The sequence below is a fragment of the Drosophila subpulchrella genome, chromosome 2L (genome assembly GCF_014743375.2).
Source record: "Drosophila subpulchrella strain 33 F10 #4 breed RU33 chromosome 2L, RU_Dsub_v1.1 Primary Assembly, whole genome shotgun sequence".
Lineage (NCBI taxonomy): Eukaryota > Metazoa > Arthropoda > Insecta > Diptera > Drosophilidae > Drosophila > Drosophila subpulchrella.
In genome coordinates this window covers 15,683,301-15,707,394 of record NC_050610.1, presented here as the reverse complement: position 1 = coordinate 15,707,394, position 24,094 = coordinate 15,683,301, and the positions used below count along the sequence as shown (strand labels likewise).

Here is a 24,094-nt window from a genome sequence, read left to right as displayed (position 1 = left end):
CAAAAATAAAATATATCCCAACTTTAATAAAATGCTATAGAAACTTAATCGTCGAATTTAATTATCATTCAAACTGCCCGCCAAAAAATTTTAAAATTTACAATTGAAAATGAATCCATATAAGCGTCATTTGAATTAAGATTTTATTGAAATATGTTAATTAAACTTTGATAAACTATAAATAGCATCTACTAAATAAAAATAAATTAAAAACTGATTACATTCACTACGATCAAAATTCAAATTTCAAATAAGAGCGCGTATCAACTGATTTCATATAAAAGTGAAAGTTTAAGTGTTTTCTTCAGATATAACTACTAAAGATGAAGCCCGTTTATGGAGAAAATGATGTACTATATTTAAAAAAAAAAGTGCTTAATAGATTTATTAATTTTAAAACAAAACTAATCATAACTCAAAATTCAAAACAGACCGCGTAACCGAATGATTAAAATTGTGTCTTGAGAATGTGTGTTTTGCTGGTCTGGATTACATGAAACTCATATTATTTACATGGAAATGTGTTTAAAGAATTTCAAATGGAGTAAATTAATGCAAAAGTCATTAAATTCTAATAAATAACCTATGCTGAAAATGTGTTTAAAAATGCGCGCCTAAAAACGATACACAAAAAAGGAAAATCTAGAAATGTAAATTGAAAAGTTAATAAAAGTTGGGTGTTGCTTAAAAAAAATTGTGTATTTTAATATAAAATAGCTGAAAAACTTTTTTAAAATTAGGTTTTATGCACATAATTTAAAATTCGAAATTAAGCGCTCTAGAAAGAATTTCATTTGATGGTTATGTTAAACGTGATTTCAAATATAATATCAATAAAACATTTTATTTCATTCAAATATAAAAAAGTTAAGTGAAAGAGAAAAATAAAAAGGAAGATGTTGATTCAAATACAAATAAGTGAAGTGATTGATAAATAGAGAGTTAAAACATAACATAACATAAGTAAGCCACTGAGCATTCAAATGGCGCGCCCAAACACAAAAAAGTAAAATCTAAAAATATAAATGGAAAATGAATAAAATGTTGGGTGTTGATTAAAATGAACTATGCGTTTTAATAATAAATAGCTGCAAAACTTATGCACAATAAAGATTTTCGCACAAAATTTAAAGTTCAAAATTTAGCGCTTTATATAGAATTTCATTTGGTGGTTATGTTAAACCGGGATGAACCTAAAAAGAAATCTTATTTCATTGAAATACGAATAAGTTAAGTGAAAGAACAAAAGAAATAACTTGATTTAAATAAAAATAAGTGATTTGATAGACAAATAGACAGATTAAACACAACAGAAGAAACCCACTGAGCATTCAAATGGCGCGCCCAATGAAAACCCCGCGATCGGCCCATGTGGCAACGCCGCGCCGTGTGGCCAGAGCGCCAGGCGCTCTCTTAATGCACTAGTGCTGGGGCTTTTCGCTCTTGCCCTGCCTCGCCGACGCCGATCGTCCTCTCCCGATTTCGATCTCATCTCGCAGTGCCGACCGAACCGATAATTGTGTTATTTTCGAGTCGCTGAAAAGGCCGAAAAAGTGTGCTTGCGCTTAACTTGAATTTGTGCTGGCCAACGGGGATCGCTTCGAATTGGCCTTGACTTGCGTGGGGTTGAGCTGGCCGTGAAAAAGCCCGAAACGAAGCCCGAGAAAACGGCGTGAAAAGGTGACATACAACCAACCAACAAAAAAAAAAAAAAAGGAAAAGAAGGTGAAACTGTCTTGCTGGCTGGCCGAGTCTCTGAGTGTGTGTGTGTGTGAGTGAGTGTGCGGCGGTGTGTGCAATTTTTTTCCCCCCATCACTCAAGTCCGCGTGTGTTTTTTCGTGTCCAATCTGCGCTAGAATTTGGCCAAATCCTGCCGCAAAGCAGGTGAGTGATATGGGCCAACTGGGCATGATTCTTGGTAGCAGGTGCATGGCCCAAAAGTTCTTGAACTCTACGTTTCCAGCGATCTCCTTTAGACCTTTTTTTTCTTCATCTACATTCTACCAGTGAAAAAAAACGAAAAAAAAAACGTGAGCAGCCCACTCTTTGGGCGCGCTCTCTCTCTGCGCGCGCAGCTGTCATCGCTGTCAGCAGCGCGCGGCGACGTCGGGTTCCCGCGCGCGGGAAATCTCCAACTTCAATTGAATTTATTTCCGCCAAATCAAACGGGATTTTCGGTCTTATTGCTAAATCAGATTCTCTGAGTTTTAAGCTTTCAATTGGTTGCAAATACCATGGGGTTTTCATTTAGTTTAGGGGTTTTACTGGGCCGCAAAGTTGGTGCCAAAAATGCTCAAATGTTAATCGATGACAACAACAAAGTGGCAGCGGTTTGTTTGGTTCCAGGGCGGCGTTGCCACCTGGTTGCGCCGAAAACGTACGGTCAGATGTTTTGGGCTTGCAATTTATGGGAATTCCTTGCAAGGGCATGAAAACATATAAATAAAGGATTTAAAAATTCTAAAGGGAGGCGTTAAAATTAACTGCTTAGCATTCACAACCTAAATTACATTCCCTTGGCTTTTTAGTTGGGTTCAAAGCTGTTTTTTAAATATTTTTTAAATTTAAATTTTGACTTTCTTTAAATTCATGAGTTATAGGGTCACTAGACCAAGTTTAACTAGGAAAAAGTATAAAAAATATAATAGTATTTTTTTAAGACCTCCAATATTTACTACTAAATCCGCCCTTCTGGCATCCCCCTCAGCTGTTTTGCGACCACCCAGCTGAGAAGCCGTCGAACCTCCAATTGGATTCCCACTGGCCTGTAAAGGGACTCCAATTGCAGACTCCATTCAATAAAATGCCAACTTGCCACCAGCGGCTTCATCTCGCCCCGTCTCGCTCGCGCAGCCCGTTCTTTGCGCGGGAGATGCTCTCCCCGTCTCTGTCGCCCCCATTAGACATTCAAGTACAACAAAGTCGCCCCCTGTGTGTTTGTTGCATTTTTTGGCGCTTCGGATCAGCTTGTTTTGGCGCGTTCCTCTTGCACACTCGCCGCAGTCGACGTTGACGTCGCTGCCGACGTCGCTGCCTTCGGTGCCCAGTTCCACCAATTTTTTTTTCGGTTCCAAAGCGATCACTCTGCTGCTGCCGCTCTGCTGCTCGTGAAGTTTTTTCGTGGCCGGCGTGTGACGACGACGACGACGACGAAAAACTCTCGAAAAACGTTTAATTCCCTCGAAAAACAAGTGAAAACATTGCGGAAAAGCCAGCATTTTCCATCTTATTAGAAGGTAACAAAACAATTGCACAATGGTCTGATTGGAGGAACGGCAAACTAAGTGGAAAAAATTATATGACGCGTGTGTGCGGTGTGTGACAAGTGTGTGTGGGATGGCCAAGGAGAGAGTGGGAGAGAATTTAGCTGCGTTTGCCGTCGTGTCTTTGCATTTTTGGCTACGCATACAACGTCCTCTTATAAGAAAATTGACACGCTGTGGGATTAAAAAAAAACCGTTGCTTTCTGATTGGCAAGATTCTTAGAGGATTAAAGTTTTCCCATTGCTAGGGGGAAAAGGAAATGCAGCATATTCTTGTGAGCCGTTAGTTCGAGAAAAACTTTCTAATCTTTCTCCCGCCCGAATTGCACTTTTCCCGCCATTCGCATAGATTTTGGGCGGTAAAACAAAACTGCGCCAGCCCAAACGCCTAATTCGCGCCACTTTGTGTTTCTCCATTCTTTTCCCCATGCTCATTTCATTTATATACGCTTCCTCCAATGACACACACACACACAAATACACACACGTAGAAGAAATGCGCTCCATAAGTTCTTTTTCTCTTTCTCTCGCTCTCTTCCGTTTTATTCCAATCAGAACAGCGAGTCAAGTTATTTTTCCCCTTCCCAACAGCAACAACAAACAAAAACTTTTTAGTACTGCTCTGCCGACGTCGACTGAGGCAGCGGCGGCGGGAAAAGTTCAACGCAAAACTTCGAACCTTTTGAAAACTTGACGAACACGAAGCAGCGGGCAAAGCAAAATGGGGAAAAAAGAGTAGAAAAACATAATGAATTATGTCAAAAGTGGCGCAAAAATCTTTGGTACACCGAAAGAAAAGGGAAATCAATTTAAAATTGAATTATATTAAGGGATGTGAAGTTACATAGAAAGAATTTTGATGTTTAAATGGTGAAAATCTATCTAAAACCAAGTTAAAGAACAAATTGATTAGACTGAATTTTAAATCTTAGAAATATCTTTAAAATGTATAAAAAAACTTTTTTCTGTGTAGTAACTATATGTACATATGTATGTGGTTTTAACCCATGAGTAAGCGAGATGGCTTACTAAGTCGATCTACGCGTATGTAGAATGGAGTTCATTGATATTTCTCTGTGCTTTGGCTATTGCTTCCCCTCCATCTCCTTCTTCACCTTCCACTTATCTTCCTCCCCTTCTCTTCTCGCCATTTACCTGCTACAATTCATTTTGTTGTTGTTTTCTTCGCAATTTTGACTTTCTTCTTTGTTTTTTGCATTCTTTTGGCGAGCTTTTTTGCGTGTTTGCTTTCTGCGCCGTTAAACTTGTTGAGTGGGCGTGGCGGGGCGTGTTTAGAGGGGGGGAGGGTGGTGGATTGTTGATGGGGTGGCTTTTTGTATACTTAATTTTGGGATTATGTCATGATCGGGCCGAAATTCCGTTCTTATATGGTGGGTTGGAAATGTCTAGAGTTCCGAAAAATCGTATTTATTTTATAGAGTTTTTATAGGTGCTCATTTCCTCTGAGATAGTATACTCTACTCTTCGTTCAGAATACTTACTATCCATGCAGAATTTAGTTAACTTTGATCTTAAATATTTGGAAAATTGTTGCCTTTTAACAAAGGCCCATTGAGTCCTCCTTTTGTTTCCCCAATCTAAATAGTCCTTAAATCACTTATTCAAATCCAAGTCAACACCTTTTCTATTCTTCCCCCGATCAAGTGCTTCCCACCTTCGAAAGCGGCAGGCCATCAAAGGAATTTCTAGATGAGATGAGAACCCAAAAGTTATTTGTAATATTTTCTCATCCTACACGCTTGGTATATAGGAATCACACATATCACCTGCCCATATTAACCCGAATTCCTGGTAAAATACCAAAAATATTTCTCAATTACAAGTGCGGAATGTTTCACAAATATTACATGCTATCCAAGGATGAGTTGTGAATACTAACTCCTTAAATAAATGAAGCATATATGATTGTGTATGTGGGGATTTTTTCTTTATTGTCTATACATTTTTGTCGCTACAGCAGAAGAATCCGATTCGGAATCGGAATGAGGAGGAGAAGAAGCCGTATGAAGGGCAGAAACAACAATGATAAACAGTTTCCAGTTATTCCCAGACAAACAAAGGATAGTCCGGCAAAAGAGTTGGGGAAGATCGAAGAACAGGACGCAGGCCACTTGAGCTGGCTGTGGGCAGCATCCTTTTAGACGCTGCTAAATATAAACTAAATAGTCAATTGAGCGCGTCTCGATGTCCTAACGGCTACTTCAAGGCCGTCGATTCCTGGAACTGGAACGCCGCCGCCGCCGCTCCATTCAGGAACTTTGATTTGTTCTCCTTCGGCTGGCCCGGCTTTACTTTCACACGCCGTTTTGCCCAGGCGGCGCTCTTCAGATACCAGAACACACAGATACTCAGATACACAGACACTGCTGCACGCAGGAGAAGAGACCTCGACGAGGATCGACTTTCCTGTTTTCGTCTTTAGTACCCTGTAGTTAGGAGCAGGTTGGGTATTTTAGCGAGTGACTCGATTGGAATTTTGGGATTATGCTAGTTAAGATTGGGCTTTCCACCAAGCAATCTAAAAATTCGGATAAATGGATGTTCTTTAGAGTTAAATTAATGCATTAAATTCCAAAATTAGGGTTATACAAATATCTACCTTCTTACAATATCATTTAGAAAACTTATACCCTGTAAATTTTCTAAATCCTTAAAATATATTTGACTTAATATTGATAGACTTTTTAGAGGTCTAGACGATTTAAAATATCCCTGTGATCATAATTCGAAAAATCAATCAAGCTTATAAAGTTTTTTATAGGGATTTTTATAATTATAATCTAAAATATATTTTACCTTGCTATTAACTATACTTAATATTGATAGACTTTTTAGAGGGATAGAAGATTTGAAATATCCCTGTGAATATGTTTCGGACAAGCTTATAAAGTTTTTTATGGGGACTTTTATAAGGAATTTCAGATAATAGAACTTGTTAATAATAACAGGAACATTCAATATTATATTATTTAAGTAAATTATGTGGGTTTCTTTATATACACTATAAGATAGAATCCAAATATTCGATATAGTACATATGAGGTTGCCCAACCCGTGTAGTCTTTCGTCCCTTGGAGTTCCAACTAATTGCAAGAGATGTAGCCAAACCACAACAAAAGGAGGAGAAGGCAGCATTGGCATTGAGAACGCAACAGCAGATACCCAGATACCCAGATACTTGTGCATTTATCTCGACTATCTCTGGAATGTATCTCGTCGCATGTGCAGAGCCCAAAATGCAGCCCAAAAAAGGACGCACAAAAATTGCAGGCCCAGACAGTTGAAGACGGCGTCTCCAGAGGCCCCCGGATAACTCGAGACCTGTTTTCCCTCTACTCTATATAGCATATACTCGCTGAGATACAAACGTACATATTTATATATATTTTTTGCGCTCTCCTTTGCGCATTTTGCGCATTCTTCTTTGCATTGCCTCAAGTTGCATTACATATTGTATCTCGAGACTTGGTTCCATTTCCTTGTGGGAAATCTTCGGCACAAAGCAAATATTTCGAGATGAGGGGCCTCTAAATTTGCCGAAAATACGGTCGACTTTATTTCCTAAACTCTGTTTTTCCAGTTAAATGACCTTGGAGGACCCCGTCCAGGTAAACAGATTCACTCGAGCATCGCCGTTAATTAAGAACTGAGAGCAAAAGGAAACCCCTGTGCTTATCTGCTCGATCCGCGGCATTATTCATATTTGTATACCTGTCGCCGCGGATTTCTTCCGAACTCGCAGCCTTCTTCACTTAATCTTCGTTAGAGGAAGTTGCAGCCTGCGTGTGGGCAGTCCTTGCAGTTAGTTAGGGCTCTATCCAATGCTAGTCGCTTGTATTTGGACAAGAAGAATCGGTTCAGCGATAATACAGTCATTTGTTTGCGAGAATCCCCTGTCATATCCTTGGGGAGGCCTCAAAGATCCCATGGATTTGTATAATATCTCGTCAAGAACATTCATTTTAGTCCATTTGTTTTAATTACCCCTCTTGTTTTACAAAAAGGATTGTTTAAATCTGGTTATAAATGAATTTACATTGGGTTATAAGATCTTCTGATAAGATTATAAGATTATTCACTACTCAGATATTAAGTATTCTTTGAGCACTTAAAATCCTATCTTTAAGTTTTCGAGAATTATATTATTTATTATATGTTTTTATGATTATTTGATGGCTATGATGGGTTTTATATTTTACATACAAATCCAAAACGACCGTTTAGAGATCGGTACATAGTTTTATGGTTTTTTGTATGTAGCAAAATTTCGTTGTCGTAAAAAGAGTAATAGGAGGGTTGAAAACAAGACAAAGCCGAGAAAGTAAAAATGCTCTAAAATGACTTCGAAGAAGAAGAGGGAACCCAATTAATTAGAAGGCATATCCGCAATTAGTGTGAAAATGATGGTTGGAAAAAGCAAAATATTGTGCATAAGAAAAGGCCGGAAAAAGCAAACGAAAGGAGAGGCAAAAAATGTGAGGAAAATTGAGAATTCCGTTGCATAAGAACAAGAAAGTAAGGGAAAGAAAGTCGTTGACTAAAAAGCATTCGCATATGGGGTAGGAAAAGGTGTCGAACTGAACTGAATGGTAGGCCGAAGGAAGGTCCATAAATCGTGGCAAATATAACGCCAGGCCCATATGTCACTCGGGAAAAGGAAAATAGCTTATGGAAGGAGAAAGGAAAGAAGGGCAGGGGAACAAGGAAACGCGACAGGATACAATTAGCGAAGGGGGAAGTCAATTGAAGTTACAACAGCAGCAGGAGCAGAGACATCGTCAGAATCCTTTAAGTTGGGGTAGGTCCATCAACAGCTGCCGCTCCCCTTCTCCACTCAACTCACCTGTCCCCGCATCGAAATCATCCTGCAATTCTAACAGAAGGCCAGCGATCAACTCTAGCCACAACAGGTGCATCGGGGAAATATCGAGGAGACGACTCGATATAATTAAGCGTTGTAAACCACTAGAAAATGTGGACGTTGCGCATGCGCCGAATGAGAAGCACCTGACATTGGTACACTCGAAAAATTAAGTTCTCCAATAAATTAGCAATGGATAAAGAAAAGTAAACGGTTTTACCAATATTTAAATTCTCTGCTGATTTGTTTTTATATTACATTTCAGTAATACTCAAATCTTATTGAGTTGTATAATTTTTTGTAAATTTTAGAAAATTCTTAGAATTCTACAAGTGTACAGGAAGTTCGTGAGGAGCAGCTGAAGCTGAACCTGCAGCAGAAGGCATCAATTGAGACTCGTGGAAATTCTATTATGATAAAAAATTGACCCATCCCGTGACTACCTGTTAGGATGACCCAACTCCACAAAAAAAAACACCTACCCATCTTTCTGTTTCTGAAATTTGAATATCTCAGACCCATAGGAAAATGTTTATTTTACGTTCGTTTTGCTAAATGCAAAAAGTTGGTGTATTTATATTGTTTTTCGAGAAAAACTCACGTAAACAAATTTGTTTGGGGTTTTTGAAACGAGGAAACTCCTCGACCACATGCTGTGTGTGCGAGTTCTTTTCAAGGATCATATGTTGTTTTTTTCCACAAGGATCTGCAGATAATGCGCTGGACTAACTGTTGATAGGTTTTGTGAAGTCGTAAAAACTCGAAAACACGTCACATGTGATGATCATATCTTGGGCTCTTAGATTTTTGGTGTTGGAATAAAGATTTTATTTCTTATATTTTGTTTAATATTAATTGTTTCTAATATATTTTTATATTTTTGTTTATTTTATTTGCAGTTCCTTTTAAATTATTTAAATTACACAAAACATTTCTGCTTTCGACGAGCAGCCTTTACAAAACATTCAGGATAAAGAACATAAACGGCTTATCAAGGCCGTACAATTATGGGTTTAAATGCCAAGAGGTAAGTTTCCTTTTAAGTTTATTTTATTCAAATATTCTATTATTTTCAAATATTACTATTTCTAAATCCCTTTCACATTTAAATAGGTAATGCTATTATCAAAAAAATATTGTAAATTATTTTAACAAATAAAGTATTTATTTTATGTTTAAAATTATATTAAAATTTTATTTATGCTTTAAATGGTATACATTTGTTCTTACAGACAAAGTAATTTAGGTTCTGAACAAGTTTTAAACCAGCTGAAAAATTTTCAAGTTTTCTAGCAACCTGCATGTTTTTTTGTTGCCTTCATTTCTGATCTTAGACATTTTCCTTTCCCATCAAACACTTTTCGTGACTTCCATTTCCTCTGCAGCCCTGACCAAACTAATTAGCACCCCACATGAAAGCCAAAAAGGCGACTCCCCAACGGTCTTCAATACCATTTGTTTCTAACGCTCAGCGACTTCCTGTGGCGACATCCGATCGACTTCCTTTTTACCACTAACTATCCTGGTAGGCAGAGTCGCGTCTCCCTTTAATTCTGTTAACCAAAAGTGATGTTTATCTAATAGCTATTTCGTAATTATAAAGTGACAGTGCCCAACTGGTTATGCCCGAATACTCCCCGGGAAAAAAGTAGGACCCGCAGGAGCTATAACCGCTCGGGATCCTACTGTTCCTGCAGCCGTTTCAACCTACTGACTCAAGTGCGATAATCTAAAATGCATTTTCACTGTCAATTTCCAAAAACGAACAAAAAACAGATGGCTTGTAGGTGTTAAAGTCGAAACTGCGTTGATAACCAAGTGCCGTATTCCTCAACACTCTGCATACCTTTACAGGACTTTTATTTTCGAGGTCCTGCGTGTGATTAGTATATAATTGCGCGCGAAAATGTCATTAGAAAAGTGTTTAGTTGTGGGACGGTTCAGGTCAGTTTGTTTACTTCAGAGGGTTGCACCTAGGGGGTTTTGTGTTCGGTCGGGTTGATAATGCTGTCACAGCCGACACACACTTTTTGTGGCTTTTTCAGTCATGTCCTGGGCAAAAATTAATTGAGTTTAATATGTTTTCACCCTGTCGCATATATATTTTGCTTGTGGGTGCCTGCGCATGACCATAATTGCATAATTGCCTAGTCATTTGGTTTTGTCAGTTGCGTCCCCTTTGGCATTCAACATCATCATCATCGCCCACTGATCACAGCGATCACTTAAGTGATAGTCCATTTTATGGCCATATTTCGTGGTCGACATAATTATTGGTATGTGTTGCGAAACTATTTCGCTGACATCTATAACGGAATTTGTCAAATAAGTCAGGGAAGTTAAGTATTATAGGGTATTTATAGAGTGTTGCATACTTTTGAGGGCAAACTACCAAAACTTCTTTTAAAAAATCCCAACTGTTATCCTTGAGAGTTAAGAACACGATTTGTCAATAGATTAGTATAATAGTTACATGAATTCCCGAGCATAACTGTTCCAAAGATTAAAAAATAAAGCAATAAATTACTAATTCCTAATCCCAGCCTCACAGTTTCATATAATTTATCATGTGAGAAAGATCGATCCTTCGATAGTCCACTTATTATGCACTGGACCATGTTCCAGGAACTACTTCGGAGAATTTCTCCATATCATCTCCAAGATAGTCACCCTACCCATTTGCTACCTACAGGGATATGGATTCGAACCGACAAAAAAAGAAAAGGGGAAACGAAACCGAAACAAGGTTTCTGGCTTGGCCGCAAAAGGAAAGGAAACTTTCACCTCGAATTGACAAATTTCAGTTTGAACCTTAAGCCGCGGAGAACCTCTGACCCCGGGAACCCCGAGTACAAAGAAAGAAAGAAAGCGGGAAAAACTTGAAGGCCGCCTGCACGTACGCTCCATTAGTCCTTTCTCGCCGTAACTCATTTTTAAGCGATTTCATTTCCTCGTAATTTACTACGTGATTACTTTTTCTTGTTCATTAAACCATTAAACGCGATCGATAGTGCAGGGCCAGGATCAAAACAGGAGGCTGCAATCGCAGCCAGAAATGGCTAAAGCATTTGAATTTATGTGCAGCAGCCCTTTTTTTTGTTCTCCCCTTTCACAGCTTCCTTAAGACGGAAGGGTTTACGGTCCCAAGGGTTAGATTTTGTTTTTTATTTTCCTTGCTCCTCGCTCAAATTGCAAAAATTCGCGCATCGAATTGCTTAAAGTGCAGTGGCTTGTTCTGCAACACTTGAGAGTTGTGGCAAAGGGATAAACCATTAACATCTGCGCTCTCAAGGAGGGAAATCCTATTCTTTCCGTTTGCCAGCCTCTTGCATTATGCTAATGTCCATGCAAATTTGCCAAAATTGCTCAATCTCAAGGAGGAAAGGCTTTCCCGGGGCTCTTCCAGCGACGATCCCATTTCCATTTCCCTCGATCAGTCATCTCGATTTCAATTTCCCGGATGTTAAATATTAATGTATCCGTTGGGCGCCTTAATCTCGAGTCTTGCATCGCGATTCGAATGCCGTGTCAAAATTCAATGAATTTATGTTCGTTTCGTTTGTATCTATTTAAGAACGCCCCTATGTGATTTGCTGCTTGCCTCCGTGGCATATTGAATTTCTCTATTTTGCAAAAAAAAGAGGAGAAATTGGAAATAACTGATCCCCAGCAAATAGTACAGTGGTTCACTACGTAGATTTAAATACGTTTTACAATTTATTTGCTAGGTTTGAATAAATGTTGAAATTAATTTCAAATTACAGATCAATTTAAACCTTTTGTAAACTAAAATATTATAGAATTTGAATCCGTTTTAATAAAATTTTCTAATTAATATTATAACAATTAGATAAAATATAATAATATTTCTTACTCAAATTTATTTGTAAACATAATAATTAATTAATAATAATAATATGTTATTATATATTAATAATATATTGTAATACAAAGATATTAATAATTATATATAATATAATAATATTTATTTTTGAAACCTAAAAATTTTATTATCATTGAAAAGGAACTTTACAATGAAGAGTATTTTTAATATATTACAAAAATTTTTTTTTTAAAGTAGTGTAATTTGAAGATCCTCTAGTTCCACTGTTAATTTCACTTACTTTCCTTTGCAGTGTTTGTTCTACCAGCAGCACTGAGCCAAATGGCAGCATAGTCACAACCGCCCCCAGCAACGGAGAAGCCAGCAGCAGCATTGTCGTCGTCGTCAGCAGCAGTAGTAATATCAGCAGCAGCATTAGCCCAAACCCAAACCCAAATCAGAGCCCATCTTCGTCGGCAACTCAGCTAGAAGAAGAGCTACCGGGAACCTCAGCAGCCTCCAAAACAGTCGAGATGTGCTCTTGTGATAACCAGAACCTTGCAACATCCACAGCCGCAACTTCCAATGGCAATAAACGTAAACGGCGTTTAAGCAGCGACTCAAACGAAGATGCTAAGGTGAGTAATATAATCTTTGGAAATGTAAGCCCCCAGACGTGGCAGATAAGTTTTATGAATGAAGTCGCTTTATCAGGCCATGTGACCTCGTTGATTTTTGCAATCTTATCAAGGAAACGCCAAGAGCGACAGCAAGAGCGCATGTGGCTCGATGACCCAAACGATCTTCGACAACAATGATCAAGCTAATTTCTTGAAAAATTGCTCGTGCACTCTAATTTTGAATTTCAAATTGATTTAATGTTCGTATTCATTGAGCTTTTCTTATAATCTCAGGGTCCTCAGTCCTCAGTTTTTAGTGTATTAGACTTTTTTAATTTTATGATCTGTAGATCCCCAAAGATTGATATGTTCATGAACTACAGAGTCAATTTGATAACCTATAGATTAAGATCTAAGCTGAAATTTCCGAGCTGTTTTTTTTAAATCTTAAACTGATGATTATTATAAATGTAGAACTCTATTAACTAACCAAGGATCATTATTTGGATTTAATTCTCAAGGATCATAGCAGATCACTTTAGATTGCTTCGTCGTGCAGCTGGTCTTTGTTATTATATTTCAAAGGAATTGATAAAGAACACTTTTTATTAAAAGTATTGGTATACCTATTTATTTGATTAGAGTTTCCTAATTGTGTTCATTGATCACTGATCTTCAGAGATTTCTCTTTTTCGTATGTTTGGCAAACGATCTTTTATTTGTACTTCCATTTTGAATGGATAGCCCTTTCGTGGCTTCCAGTCGTTTGGCTGCCGATCTTCATTTGATCTTTTGCTGCTTGAGCTCTAGCCAAATAGGCCGTTGGGCACGTAGACAGCTACTTGGCACTTCTGCGCTGGCACAATGCAAAGATGAGCCCAAAAATAAACGCTACTTACTGGAAGGGCTCATTTAGCAGCATCCTTGGAAGCCCTGAAGTCAGATCTCCTCTCAAGTAGCTGCAATCAAGGCAATGGCTTCTCCTGGGCAGCTGTGTTGGTGCAAAGGATTTTTTCCAGTTCTATATGAAATATGGAGTGGAATAGGGAGTATATTCTGCTATACGTGCAATGAACTTGCAGAAATTGTTTTCGAGTTTCTTAGTTTGGTACCCTATTCTGGGGTATCTTTATTTAAAGCGGACTGCAAATATATTTTATTTTTCTGATATAAAAAAAATAAAATATTCAAACCGATTTAATATACTCAAAACCTAATAGCATGTTTTAAAAAAATATTTTTTTGTCTTATCTTATCTTAATGGGCCAATAATACAAATGAATTTGTATTTATACGTTTTGTAGCTCAATTTCTTCACTCAAACTCAACCATATAAAACTCTTTCTGTAAATTTAATTTACCAGGGGTATCTTAACAGTCTATTCCCAAAGACATGCTATCTACCTTGGGTATTTTTTGCCATAAGTTCTCTGCCGTTTTTTGTTTTCGCAACGTTTCTGAATTTACTTCCCTGCCAAACAAATGTCATTCTCAAACGGAAAAAAAATGGAAGGCCCCCTTCAGGCGGGCGTTGTTGGGTAAGGGAATTCCGAAGGGGTCTTGGCAGAATGTTGAGCATATGCACGGCAGGACAAAGGAGCCGGAGACCAAGGACAGAAGGCGTCGTTGCGCATGCGCGCACACCTTTAGCCCAAGTCCGATATCTCCAGGGGTGGGTTTTCCAAAGTCAAGGCGGCCAAATGTCCGTTAAGGCCGTAGGAAGAATTTGAAATTGCGATAGTTATAGGTTAGCTTGAGGCAGGAACTAGATCAAGAAGGTATAGCTCGAAATCGGGATGGATCGGAGGGATCGGAGTGACTACCGGAATGGGACAGAGCTCCGAAACCGCAAACAAGAATGCTCGAACGGAGGGGTTGAGCAACGCCTTATCCTTTTCAAGGATCACTGGGCCGAGTTTTTCCCATTTCTTTTCTTCCCTAATTAAATATTCATCGAGACGACATTTGCTTCTGCAGAAGATCCAACCCATAAAAAGAAGAAAAAAACGCTTTCCAACCGGGTTGCATTTTGCTACCCCGTTTCGGGACATATTATCCTTATGCAAATGCCTTCGGATCCTGCGACGTCTGCTCATTAGATTTCCGTTAAACTTTTATGCAAATCATCCTTGGCTCCTTGGTGCAGCGCTTGTGTCATCTGTTCTCGGGACACGCACAACGCTCCTGCTCCGGAATGCGGTCCTGAAATATTATACAATATTTGTTTTGCTGCTGGCACAAGGATCAAAATTATGGTATTATTTTACCAATTTGTCAGTGTAATGTAAACCCTTTTTTCTTATTTTTTACGTGGCAGGCATGAAATCGCTGAAAGTTCCCTGCTTTTTTTGGGAAACTTCTTTGTTTCTTTTGTCCCGAAAGGGGAGTTGGGTTTGTTTCGTCCGGGTTGCTTCTCGCTGCAATCAAGTGCGGGTCTTGATTTCTGTCAAGTCAGTATCGGGACATTGTGGGAAACTGAATTCAAGTTTCAGTTTCCCAGATTGCATCCCGTTCTGGAATCGTGCATCATCTGTTTTGTAATTCAAAGTTTTTTTAATTTTAAAGAGGATTTTATTTAGCTGGAGGTAAACAAGAGATGAGGACTGAATTGTAAGGGAAGCTTGGGCAATGATCTGTTTTGAGATTAATGACACTCAAGATTCAGCTGATAAGGAACCAGTTTAAATATTTGATTTTATACAACTATTTAAAACAGAATAAGAATACATAAAATGAGTTCTTAAAATTTTATCTTATACCACTTAAAGTAAATTTAACTTTTAAAGCAAAGATATATCTTTATTTAGATAATGTTTCTTCACAAGAAATGAAGGAAACTTCAACTAGGAAACTTCTTTAATTAACAGCAACTATTTAAGACTGATTACATGAAATAAGATCTTAAAATTGTATATTATTATAATAAAAGTACCTGCATCTTTTATAGCAAAAGATATATCCTTATAAAGATAAAGGTTCCTTTTATTATCATCAACAATATTAATAAATCAACTAGGAATCTATTACATAAAACTTCTTTCAAGGACTGCACCTATCAAGAAAAAGTTGACATTAAATCCTGAAGAAAAATGATCTTCCCTAACATTCATCAAAATGATTTTTCGCATTCAAAATTCATTCGCGGTTTGTCCTTTGTCCACTTACCCTCCTCCCGTTCCACCAATGGGTTATGCTTTAATTCGTTTTGTCATGGATCTAACCAATTGCATGATTAATTACATGTCCAAGCATTTTCACCGTCCCCCTGGCCAACCCAAATTTATATTTCCCCGATGATAAATCCAGCCAAGTCACCGCGAAATTGTTGTGTTGGATTAACCCTTTATGGACTGACCAGGGGTCAGTTGAATTGCTTGGAAATATGAGTGTTTGTTATGGTCCTTCTGGGATTTGTCCTCTGGCATGTTGTTTGCATATCATTTATTAAAAGGAGAGCAGCGATGATGTCCCAAAAGTGGACAGAACTTTAGCTAATTTTGAATGATCATTCAGGGGAAGAAAGGTAATTTGTTAGCTTTTTCTTTCTTTAAAGAATTTAAAATACTTCATAAAAAAATTTCAAGCTATATCCTGAACTTCCAGGAAATCCTAATCTTTAATCAGTCTGGAGGTCCTGAAAAAATATTAACAATTACCGGCAGACAGAGCATAGAAAAAAATTAAATGTTATCCAAAGACTTGGGGGAGAAATGAAAAGAAAAATAAAATGAAACAACAATGCAGGATATTACAAGGCAACAGCGGTGAAAAAGTTACACCTGGACCCACGCCAAGGTCTGAAAACTAAAGGTGTTTCGGTTTTCAGACAGACGGCCGTCGAAAGATTACGACACATAAGCGCAGGACTTTATAGGGTAGGCAAAAGCAGGAAAGTAGAAAGAGAGAGAGGGAGCACACACAATGGGGCACCGGGCTATACTATATTGAGGTTGACGACGCAGCAGAGGTTGTCGCATAACAATCGAATTGCTTCTTGACTGCTTTTTGTATGTACCCATAACTTGAGGAATTGCATCATCTGCCCTGGCGACCCATGGACTCCCTCCCAGTGAGATTTCGAGAGATGTTTTGGGTGCCCCTTGTGGGTTTGCTTCTTGCGTTTGAAGGAGCAGATCGAGACGAGAAGGACTAAGGACGATTGCAGCAGCTGCCTCGTTGGACTTTTTGGTACACTAAATCCTTGAGGCGGCGGCTTAAGGGCAACAACCCAGTTTAACCCTTGTTAAACTTGGGATGCAACCCTCTCGGTCCGAATTGGTCCAGATTCCAGCCCACTTCACTGGCTGCTCACTAATTTCTCACACTCACTCGGGCGATCTTTCGCCTCGGAATCCGTCATGTCATAAAGTAAACTGGGAATTTTCCTGCATAATCTTTCTGATTTCTTAACGCTTGACCAACTCCAAATGGCAGATGCAATGTCCACGCACCAAAAAAAAGAAAACGAAGTAAAATAATAAGGCTGGAGGAATGTCCATTGTGTGCAGAGCTGGCTTCTTAGGCCATTGCACGCTTTGATTTTAATTACATTGCATCTGGATGGCTTGACATGTGTCCATATCCATGTCCATTTTCATTTCATTCTACGATTGCCGTTCCCGGTTACCTACATCATCTTCTCGGGAGGGTTGTTGCAGTTTGTTGGCCAGAAGAATAAGAAATTAAATTTGTCATGCGTCTTGGACCTTCCTGTCTTGACGCAAAAAAATATGTATTTACCCCCGACTCCAGGAGGGGAGTTCAAATCCGTATGTCTGCTGGAAAGGCAAACCTACTCAGACAATTAAAATTGTCACATAAATATCGCAACATTTTTTCCCTCATTTTTACGCAACAAATTATGTGAAAAACTTTAATGGGCAGCAGGGTTGGTTGATATTGTTAAACTTTTACGACGTGTGAGATTGACTGTTAAGAAAGTTGATGAAATACACCCAATATTTGATAACTTTCAAATCCCTATTTGGTCCTGCAAACTTTATTCAATCAATGAAAAGATCAATTGCAATCGTAAAACTAAGAAATACATAGAAAATTATTTGGATTTTGTATTTTGTTGTACAAAGTTATTGTTCACTTTAATGGGCAGTTATCTTTATCTTAACTTTAAATCTTTACATTTTTATTTAATAGAGGGTCATTTAAATTTGACCCTAAACTTTTAAAATATAGAGAGTAGCAACAATGTTCGGGCTGAAGTTTTAGCAACATTAAATATATATGATTTACATACCTGTAATGCTGTAAAATATAAAGATTATTTCTTTATTTATGACAAAAGTATTTTATTTTATTAACAATTTAATTTTTTTTCTTCTAAAATTGTATGTATGTGGAATTGGTTTTCAAAGCTTTCCTTGCCAAAGTATTTTTGGTAAATATACCAATTTTAAAAACATTTTTTTGAGATGTCAGCAATCCAAGCGTGACATCTGTGTCCCATGTTGTATACAATTTTTTACTTTATGGACTTTCTGATCTTGGCTTCTGTTTTCCATCATCTGTCTGCCAGAGAACAATGGTCAAGGATCTCAATTGTTTGCGTTTTTCGTTTCCATTCCAATCTCTCCTATTTTTTTTTTTTGTATTTTCGTGATGCAATCTTAGGAGTCGGTCTCTGAGCTGAGGTTCCATTAGGCCCGCTCTATATTTGCCTTTATCAACGCCCCATCCCTTCGATCAATGCCAAAAGATAATTTATTAGAGTAGCCTCCAAGATGCAGGAGATTTTTAATGCAGCCGCTGGCAGCTCGAGCCAAAAGCTATAATACTAGCAAAAATAATTTATATACTCCCTATATACCATTATGTATCGTATTGTTTTGAGGGTTATGTGTAGGTAGTGATTTTCCAAACGTCTTGCGTCTACCTGGTCGCACAGAAATGTTGACAAAAATAATTGTAAAAAGGATCAGGAGCCACAGCCGTCAGTGGGATTTGTTGTTGGGCTTATAAACACCCAGAGGCGAAAAATGCAATGCAAAAACAACAAGGTTGTCGTCTCAAGAAGTACGGATATCTTCGGGAACTACCCCCGATGGAAAGAGATGGATGGTTGGTTAGCGATCCTGTTTTTACCGCTGTTGAGTTGCAGTAGAGTAGTCAGTCGGGGGCAAAAAGAAAAGCAACCCCTATTTCCGAGACCGTTGCATTCGTTGGGCAGGATAACGACGATCGGGGATCGGGAATCGGGGTTCGGGGATCGGCGATCTGGAACGGAGAACGTCGAGCTCAGTTGCACAGCGCACGTCAACGCGATTGGTACTCGATCAAGCCAAGAGCGGAGTGAATACAAGAAAATAAAAAAACAAAACAAAACATACCCATACAGCTAAAAGACACTGAGACCAAAATCTAAATCTAAATTATTCCGTTGTCAAGTTGAAAAAGTAAAGACTGACAAATATTTATGAAACCAAAACCACACACAACGAGTGCAAAGAACTAATTTAAGAACCGGATTTGCCAAGATCACCCACCAACAACAACTACAACAAACCAAAACGAAGCCAAAAATGTTTTAAATGTTATAACCAAAAAAAAAAGAAATCTTTTTGCACAATTGTTTAATCATACCAAAGAAACCAAAGCAACAAATTATACCCAAAGACTGCTACTAAATTGAAAAAGATCAAAGCAAAAAGTGCAATAACGATTTTGTTGAATTGATCAAACCAAAAATATTGTTGTAAAGATAAGCAAGAAAGAGGAAAGCAAAACCCGTTCCCACGAGAAAATCCATCTAAAGTGTATTGTCCTACCTCCATGCGAACACAGAGTCCTTGATCTTTTGTGTTATCTCCTGGCTCTCATTTTGTGCGGGTGCATTTGGCTAAGCTACAACGGTCCATCTATCAAGGATTACGAATTTTGACAGCCGTGCCCACATAAATTTCTACTTACCAACCATTTCTTGGCTAATTAAATTCGGGGCACGTTTATAACTCCGCCACCCGTGTGTTCCTTTCATAGACTTGAGTATCCATTTCATCCGGTTGTTCATGTTATTATGAAGTTGGAACAGAAGCGCAAATTCATTGAAATGGTAACGATTATTTGCTTATATCTACTCTTTGTATATTTAAGTAGTATTTGAAGAGTGTTGATATACAAATTCTAGATACTTACATATGCTGGGTATCGGAACTTGACTTAAATTTATATTTTATATAAGCGCACATTTATCTTGTACTTGATAAATTGTGATTATAGAATATCTAAGTTTAGCGCATCCTTTTAAACGTTAGTTTTGAATAGTATTCAAATCAACATTTGAGTTTTAACATCTTTATGGTCTATTTCATTTTCTGATATTTTTTTAATTTCGATAATTTATTAATTTATTATTTATTTATTTGCTTTAATTTCAGGACCCCGAACTCGGTTTTGAGCCTCCATCGGCCAAGCGCCAGCAGCGATTGCCCGCTCTGTACGGTAGCGACCAGGGCAACCTCTCGTCGGTGGCCTCCTCGGTGTACACGTCACCAATTGTCTCGGCCGATGGCCAGAGCACCCAGGAGCTGCTCAGCATACGCAGCTCTCCGGCCGAGGAGCTGCCGGAGGCGCCACACAGTCCGCTGCCGGACAGCCCGGACAGTCCGCCGAGTCCCGATCGCGGTGCCAAGCTGGCACCCGTGGTGGTACGCTACGGTGTAGACCAGGTGGTGACCACCACAACCACCACTGTGGTTACACAAAAGCCGGATGACGATGATCTTTTGGAGGACAGCTGCGAGGACTACTCGTACGACGAGGATGAGGAGGATGAAGTCGAGGAAGAGGACGACGAGGAGGAGATCTACTCGTCCACCATTTCGCCAGCCTCCTCGGGCTGCAGCCAGCAGCAGGCGGTTAATGGCGAGCGAACTCCCGGTCTCCAACAGCCCCAGCAGCAGATCCAGCTTCCGGTCAGCGACTTTTTGATCAATATGCAGGCGCCCAACAAGATTCTGGACGACACGGCAGCCTTTAGCTGTATGTCGCCGGCGGTGGAGAACGGCCTGCGCATGTGTCCACTTCCTGCTCTGGCCTGGGCCAACGCCGCCGATGTCTGGCGCCTGATGTGCCATCGGGATGAGCAGGACTCGAGGCTGCGCAGCATCTCCATGCTGGAACAGCATCCCGGTCTGCAGCCACGTATGCGCGCCATCCTCTTGGACTGGTTGATCGAAGTCTGTGAGGTGTACAAGTTGCACCGGGAGACCTTTTACCTGGCCGTCGACTATCTGGATCGCTACTTGCATGTGGCGCACAAGGTGCAGAAGACCCATTTGCAGTTAATTGGCATCACCTGTTTGTTTGTGGCCGCCAAGGTGGAGGAGATTTATCCGCCGAAGATCGGGGAGTTTGCCTACGTGACGGATGGCGCCTGCACAGAGCGGGACATCCTCAACCACGAGAAGATTCTGCTGCAGGCGCTCGACTGGGACATCAGCCCCATTACCATCACCGGCTGGCTGGGTGTCTATATGCAACTGAATGTGAACAATCGCACCCCGGCCTCGTTCTCCCAGATTGGCAGGCAAAAGGCCGCGGAGGCGGACGATGCCTTTATCTACCCGCAGTTCTCTGGCTTTGAGTTTGTCCAGACCTCACAGCTGCTGGATCTGTGCACCCTGGACGTGGGCATGGCCAATTACTCCTACTCGGTGCTGGCAGCGGCCGCCATCAGTCATACCTTTAGTCGGTGAGTTAGCTAGAATACCCTTTCCCATACGAAATGTATGTCTTACCGGTTATTTTTCCTTATTAGTGAGGCGGCTTTGCGTTGCTCTGGCCTAGACTGGCAGGTGATTCAACCTTGCGCCCGCTGGATGGAGCCCTTCTTCCGGGTAATCTCCCAGAAGGCAGCCTTCCTGCAGCTAAACGAGCAGAACGAGCAGGTCAGCAACAAGTTCGGCCTGGGCCACATCTGCCCCAATATTGTCACCGACGACTCGCACATCATCCAAACGCACACCACCACTATGGATATGTATGTAAGTATCTGAAAGGTTGGATAACCAATGAGGGAAATCATAAAATAACTATGTTTAGTCAGTTACTTATTTGAATTCTTATTTTTTTTAGGACGAAGTGCTGATGGCCCAGGATGCGGCGCATGCGATGCGCGCTAGGATTCAGGCCTCCCCGGCCACCGCGCTGCGCGCCCCTGAGAGTCTACTGACGCCTCCTGCCTCTAGTCACAAGCCCGACGAGTATCTGGGCGATGAGGGCGATGAGACGGCGGCCAGAAGTGGCATCTCCTCCACAACCACCTGCTCCGCCACTGCCAGCAGCAACGGCGTCATGAGCAGCAGCAACAATCCTGCGACCAGCTGCAGCAGCAGCAGGAGCAATCGCTGAGAGATTGGCCGCCCTGCTCTTGGTCAACCATTCTCTTACACTCACCACACCCGCCCAAACAGTCTCTACGTTAAGTGTTTCTTATATTTAAATTATTTTTGTTAAGTGAAAAGTTATTAGTTGCCTAATTCCTATGCTAAAAACATATTTAATTTGAAATTTTCCACGCGCTTTTGTTTCTCAACTCGCGATATATATTCATTTTCCTCGCTCAGTTTAATATTTAACTTTGTGTATTTATAAAAATCAGAAATATAATTTTAAATGTACACTATCTATAAAGCACACAAACGTATATATATATATATATTATACACCTAGAGTATAGCAGACAAGGCAAAACTGAATTAACCATTAGACTAATACCTCTTGAAAAGGAGCAAAACAAAGACCAGCTGAAAGTTGTGCTATGGTCACAAACTTTGCTGGCACCTCAAAAATGAAACATAAAAAAATGCTAGGTTCGCAATCAAACATGTCCAGCTGTCAACCAGTCAGTCAGTCATTCAATATCAATCACCGAGCGCCCAATTAACAAAACTAAAACTAAAACTGACGAAAATGAAAGGGTCAGCGGCGGCCCAGAGCAGATTACTTGACTAACCAACTAAAATTAGCATATAAGTCGAGGGAATCCAACTAAATCTACTAATGCTGAACACTGCATTTCATTCGACAATTAATCCTACTAACAATGAATCAACAAACACAAGACAAGTCCATAGCTGACATGGAGTGACAAAGAAAATGGCAATTGAAGAATATCTGAGTTATACACATGAATTGAACAGACTATATAAACACAAGTGCATGTATGAATATATACGTCAATGTAACATTTTTTTTAATTTAGACTAATTTGCCATAATTTGCTAAGCAAATAAATCCTGTACATAAAGCAAAACAAACACAAAACGCACAAAAACAAGAATGAACCGTAACTGAAACGCATATAATATATTATTATATAAGTGTACAATTCTATATATGGCTTACACAATTTTATGTACATTCAAAAGGCAACAACGCAAAGTAGAAAAATATTATTATTCGTTAGTTTAGGAATAAATAACATGTAAGTGTTCATAAGATTAAGGCTGGAATTAAAACAGAAAACAAACAAAAACAGCAACTAAAAGAAAAGCAAACAAAAAAATCTAATCTATTTATGTTTTATTTGTAGTTTTTAAAAGCAATAATCATTTTAAAAATATGAATTTGATTTTAAATAATTTCACAAGTACGCTTATATTCATGATTTGATGTCAATAAATAAACAATCGCAAAATCATAACCTTTACAAAACAAGTTGAATTAAATGAGTAAATAAATATATATTTTTGTAAATAAAACCGAAATTTTAATGGTGTTTTTTCTTATGGGTGATAATTGTGGGGTTGTAATAATAATAATAAGTGCTGTCGCGGATCCAGGAAAGTGGATATTTTGTCTATAACAGTCGAATATTATTTTGGAACATTATAGTTGTCTTAGAACTTTTTTAAATTCAATAAAAAAATCAATCATCATTGCAGGAGCAAGGTTAAACGTGTGTTTTTCATTCCTCAACAATGACTAAAAATAATTTTTTAAAGTAGACGATCTGCAACACAGTTATTTGTTTTTTAATTAAAGTTTATTTCAATACATTGGGCGTATAAGTTAGGGAACCAGTTTTTAAAAGAGGTGGCTTTCGGGAAAGTACATTTATTGAATTTAAGTCGTTAAAACAGTTTCATAGTATTAAATGATATTTTTTAAAAAGGCTATAAGAAGATAGGTTGCCAAGTTAAGGACTTAATAATATTAATTAAGTAAACAAAAAAATTATTTTTGAAAGATTGACCTTTTTTCGGAGAATGACATGATTTGTTTCCATTTTTTTTACAAGTTATTAATAAAAAAGAGTCTTATCCTATCTACATATCCTTTATTATATATCAGCATTCTAAGTGGTATACGATCTTTTGAACTATTGGCGCCAGAAATGAACGGTTGCACTTTGACCCTCATATCGATAACTCTGCAATCCATTTACATTCTGTACCGTTAGCAGAGAGGAAGAGGTTAACAGTGGCCATTGGGCCATCTGGCAGCGCCGGCGGAAAGCAACCCCAACGGTCTTGGCCAAAATTGAGT

The 24,094-nt window shown here is 39.0% G+C and overlaps 1 protein-coding gene across 3 annotated transcripts; it reads left to right on the top strand.

Moving 5' to 3' along the window:
- The first annotated feature begins 1,466 nt into the window (after nt 1–1,466).
- Nucleotides 1,467–23,227, top strand: LOC119546469 (G1/S-specific cyclin-E). 3 transcript variants are annotated; one of them, XM_037852752.1, is made up of 6 exons: nt 1,467–1,680; nt 9,046–9,173; nt 12,283–12,607; nt 19,981–21,296; nt 21,363–21,588; nt 21,680–23,227. In XM_037852752.1, the coding sequence occupies exons 2-6, from the start codon at nt 9,154–9,156 to the stop codon at nt 21,953–21,955; spliced, it is 2,163 nt and encodes a 720-aa protein (XP_037708680.1). In that variant the 5' UTR covers nt 1,467–1,680; nt 9,046–9,153; the 3' UTR covers nt 21,956–23,227. The 3 variants fall into 3 exon arrangements, with proteins under 3 accessions (XP_037708680.1, XP_037708679.1, XP_037708678.1); XM_037852751.1 differs by having other exon boundaries at nt 1,467–1,885; XM_037852750.1 differs by lacking the exon at nt 1,467–1,680 and adding an exon at nt 3,086–3,237.
- Nucleotides 23,228–24,094: the final 867 nt, after the last annotated feature.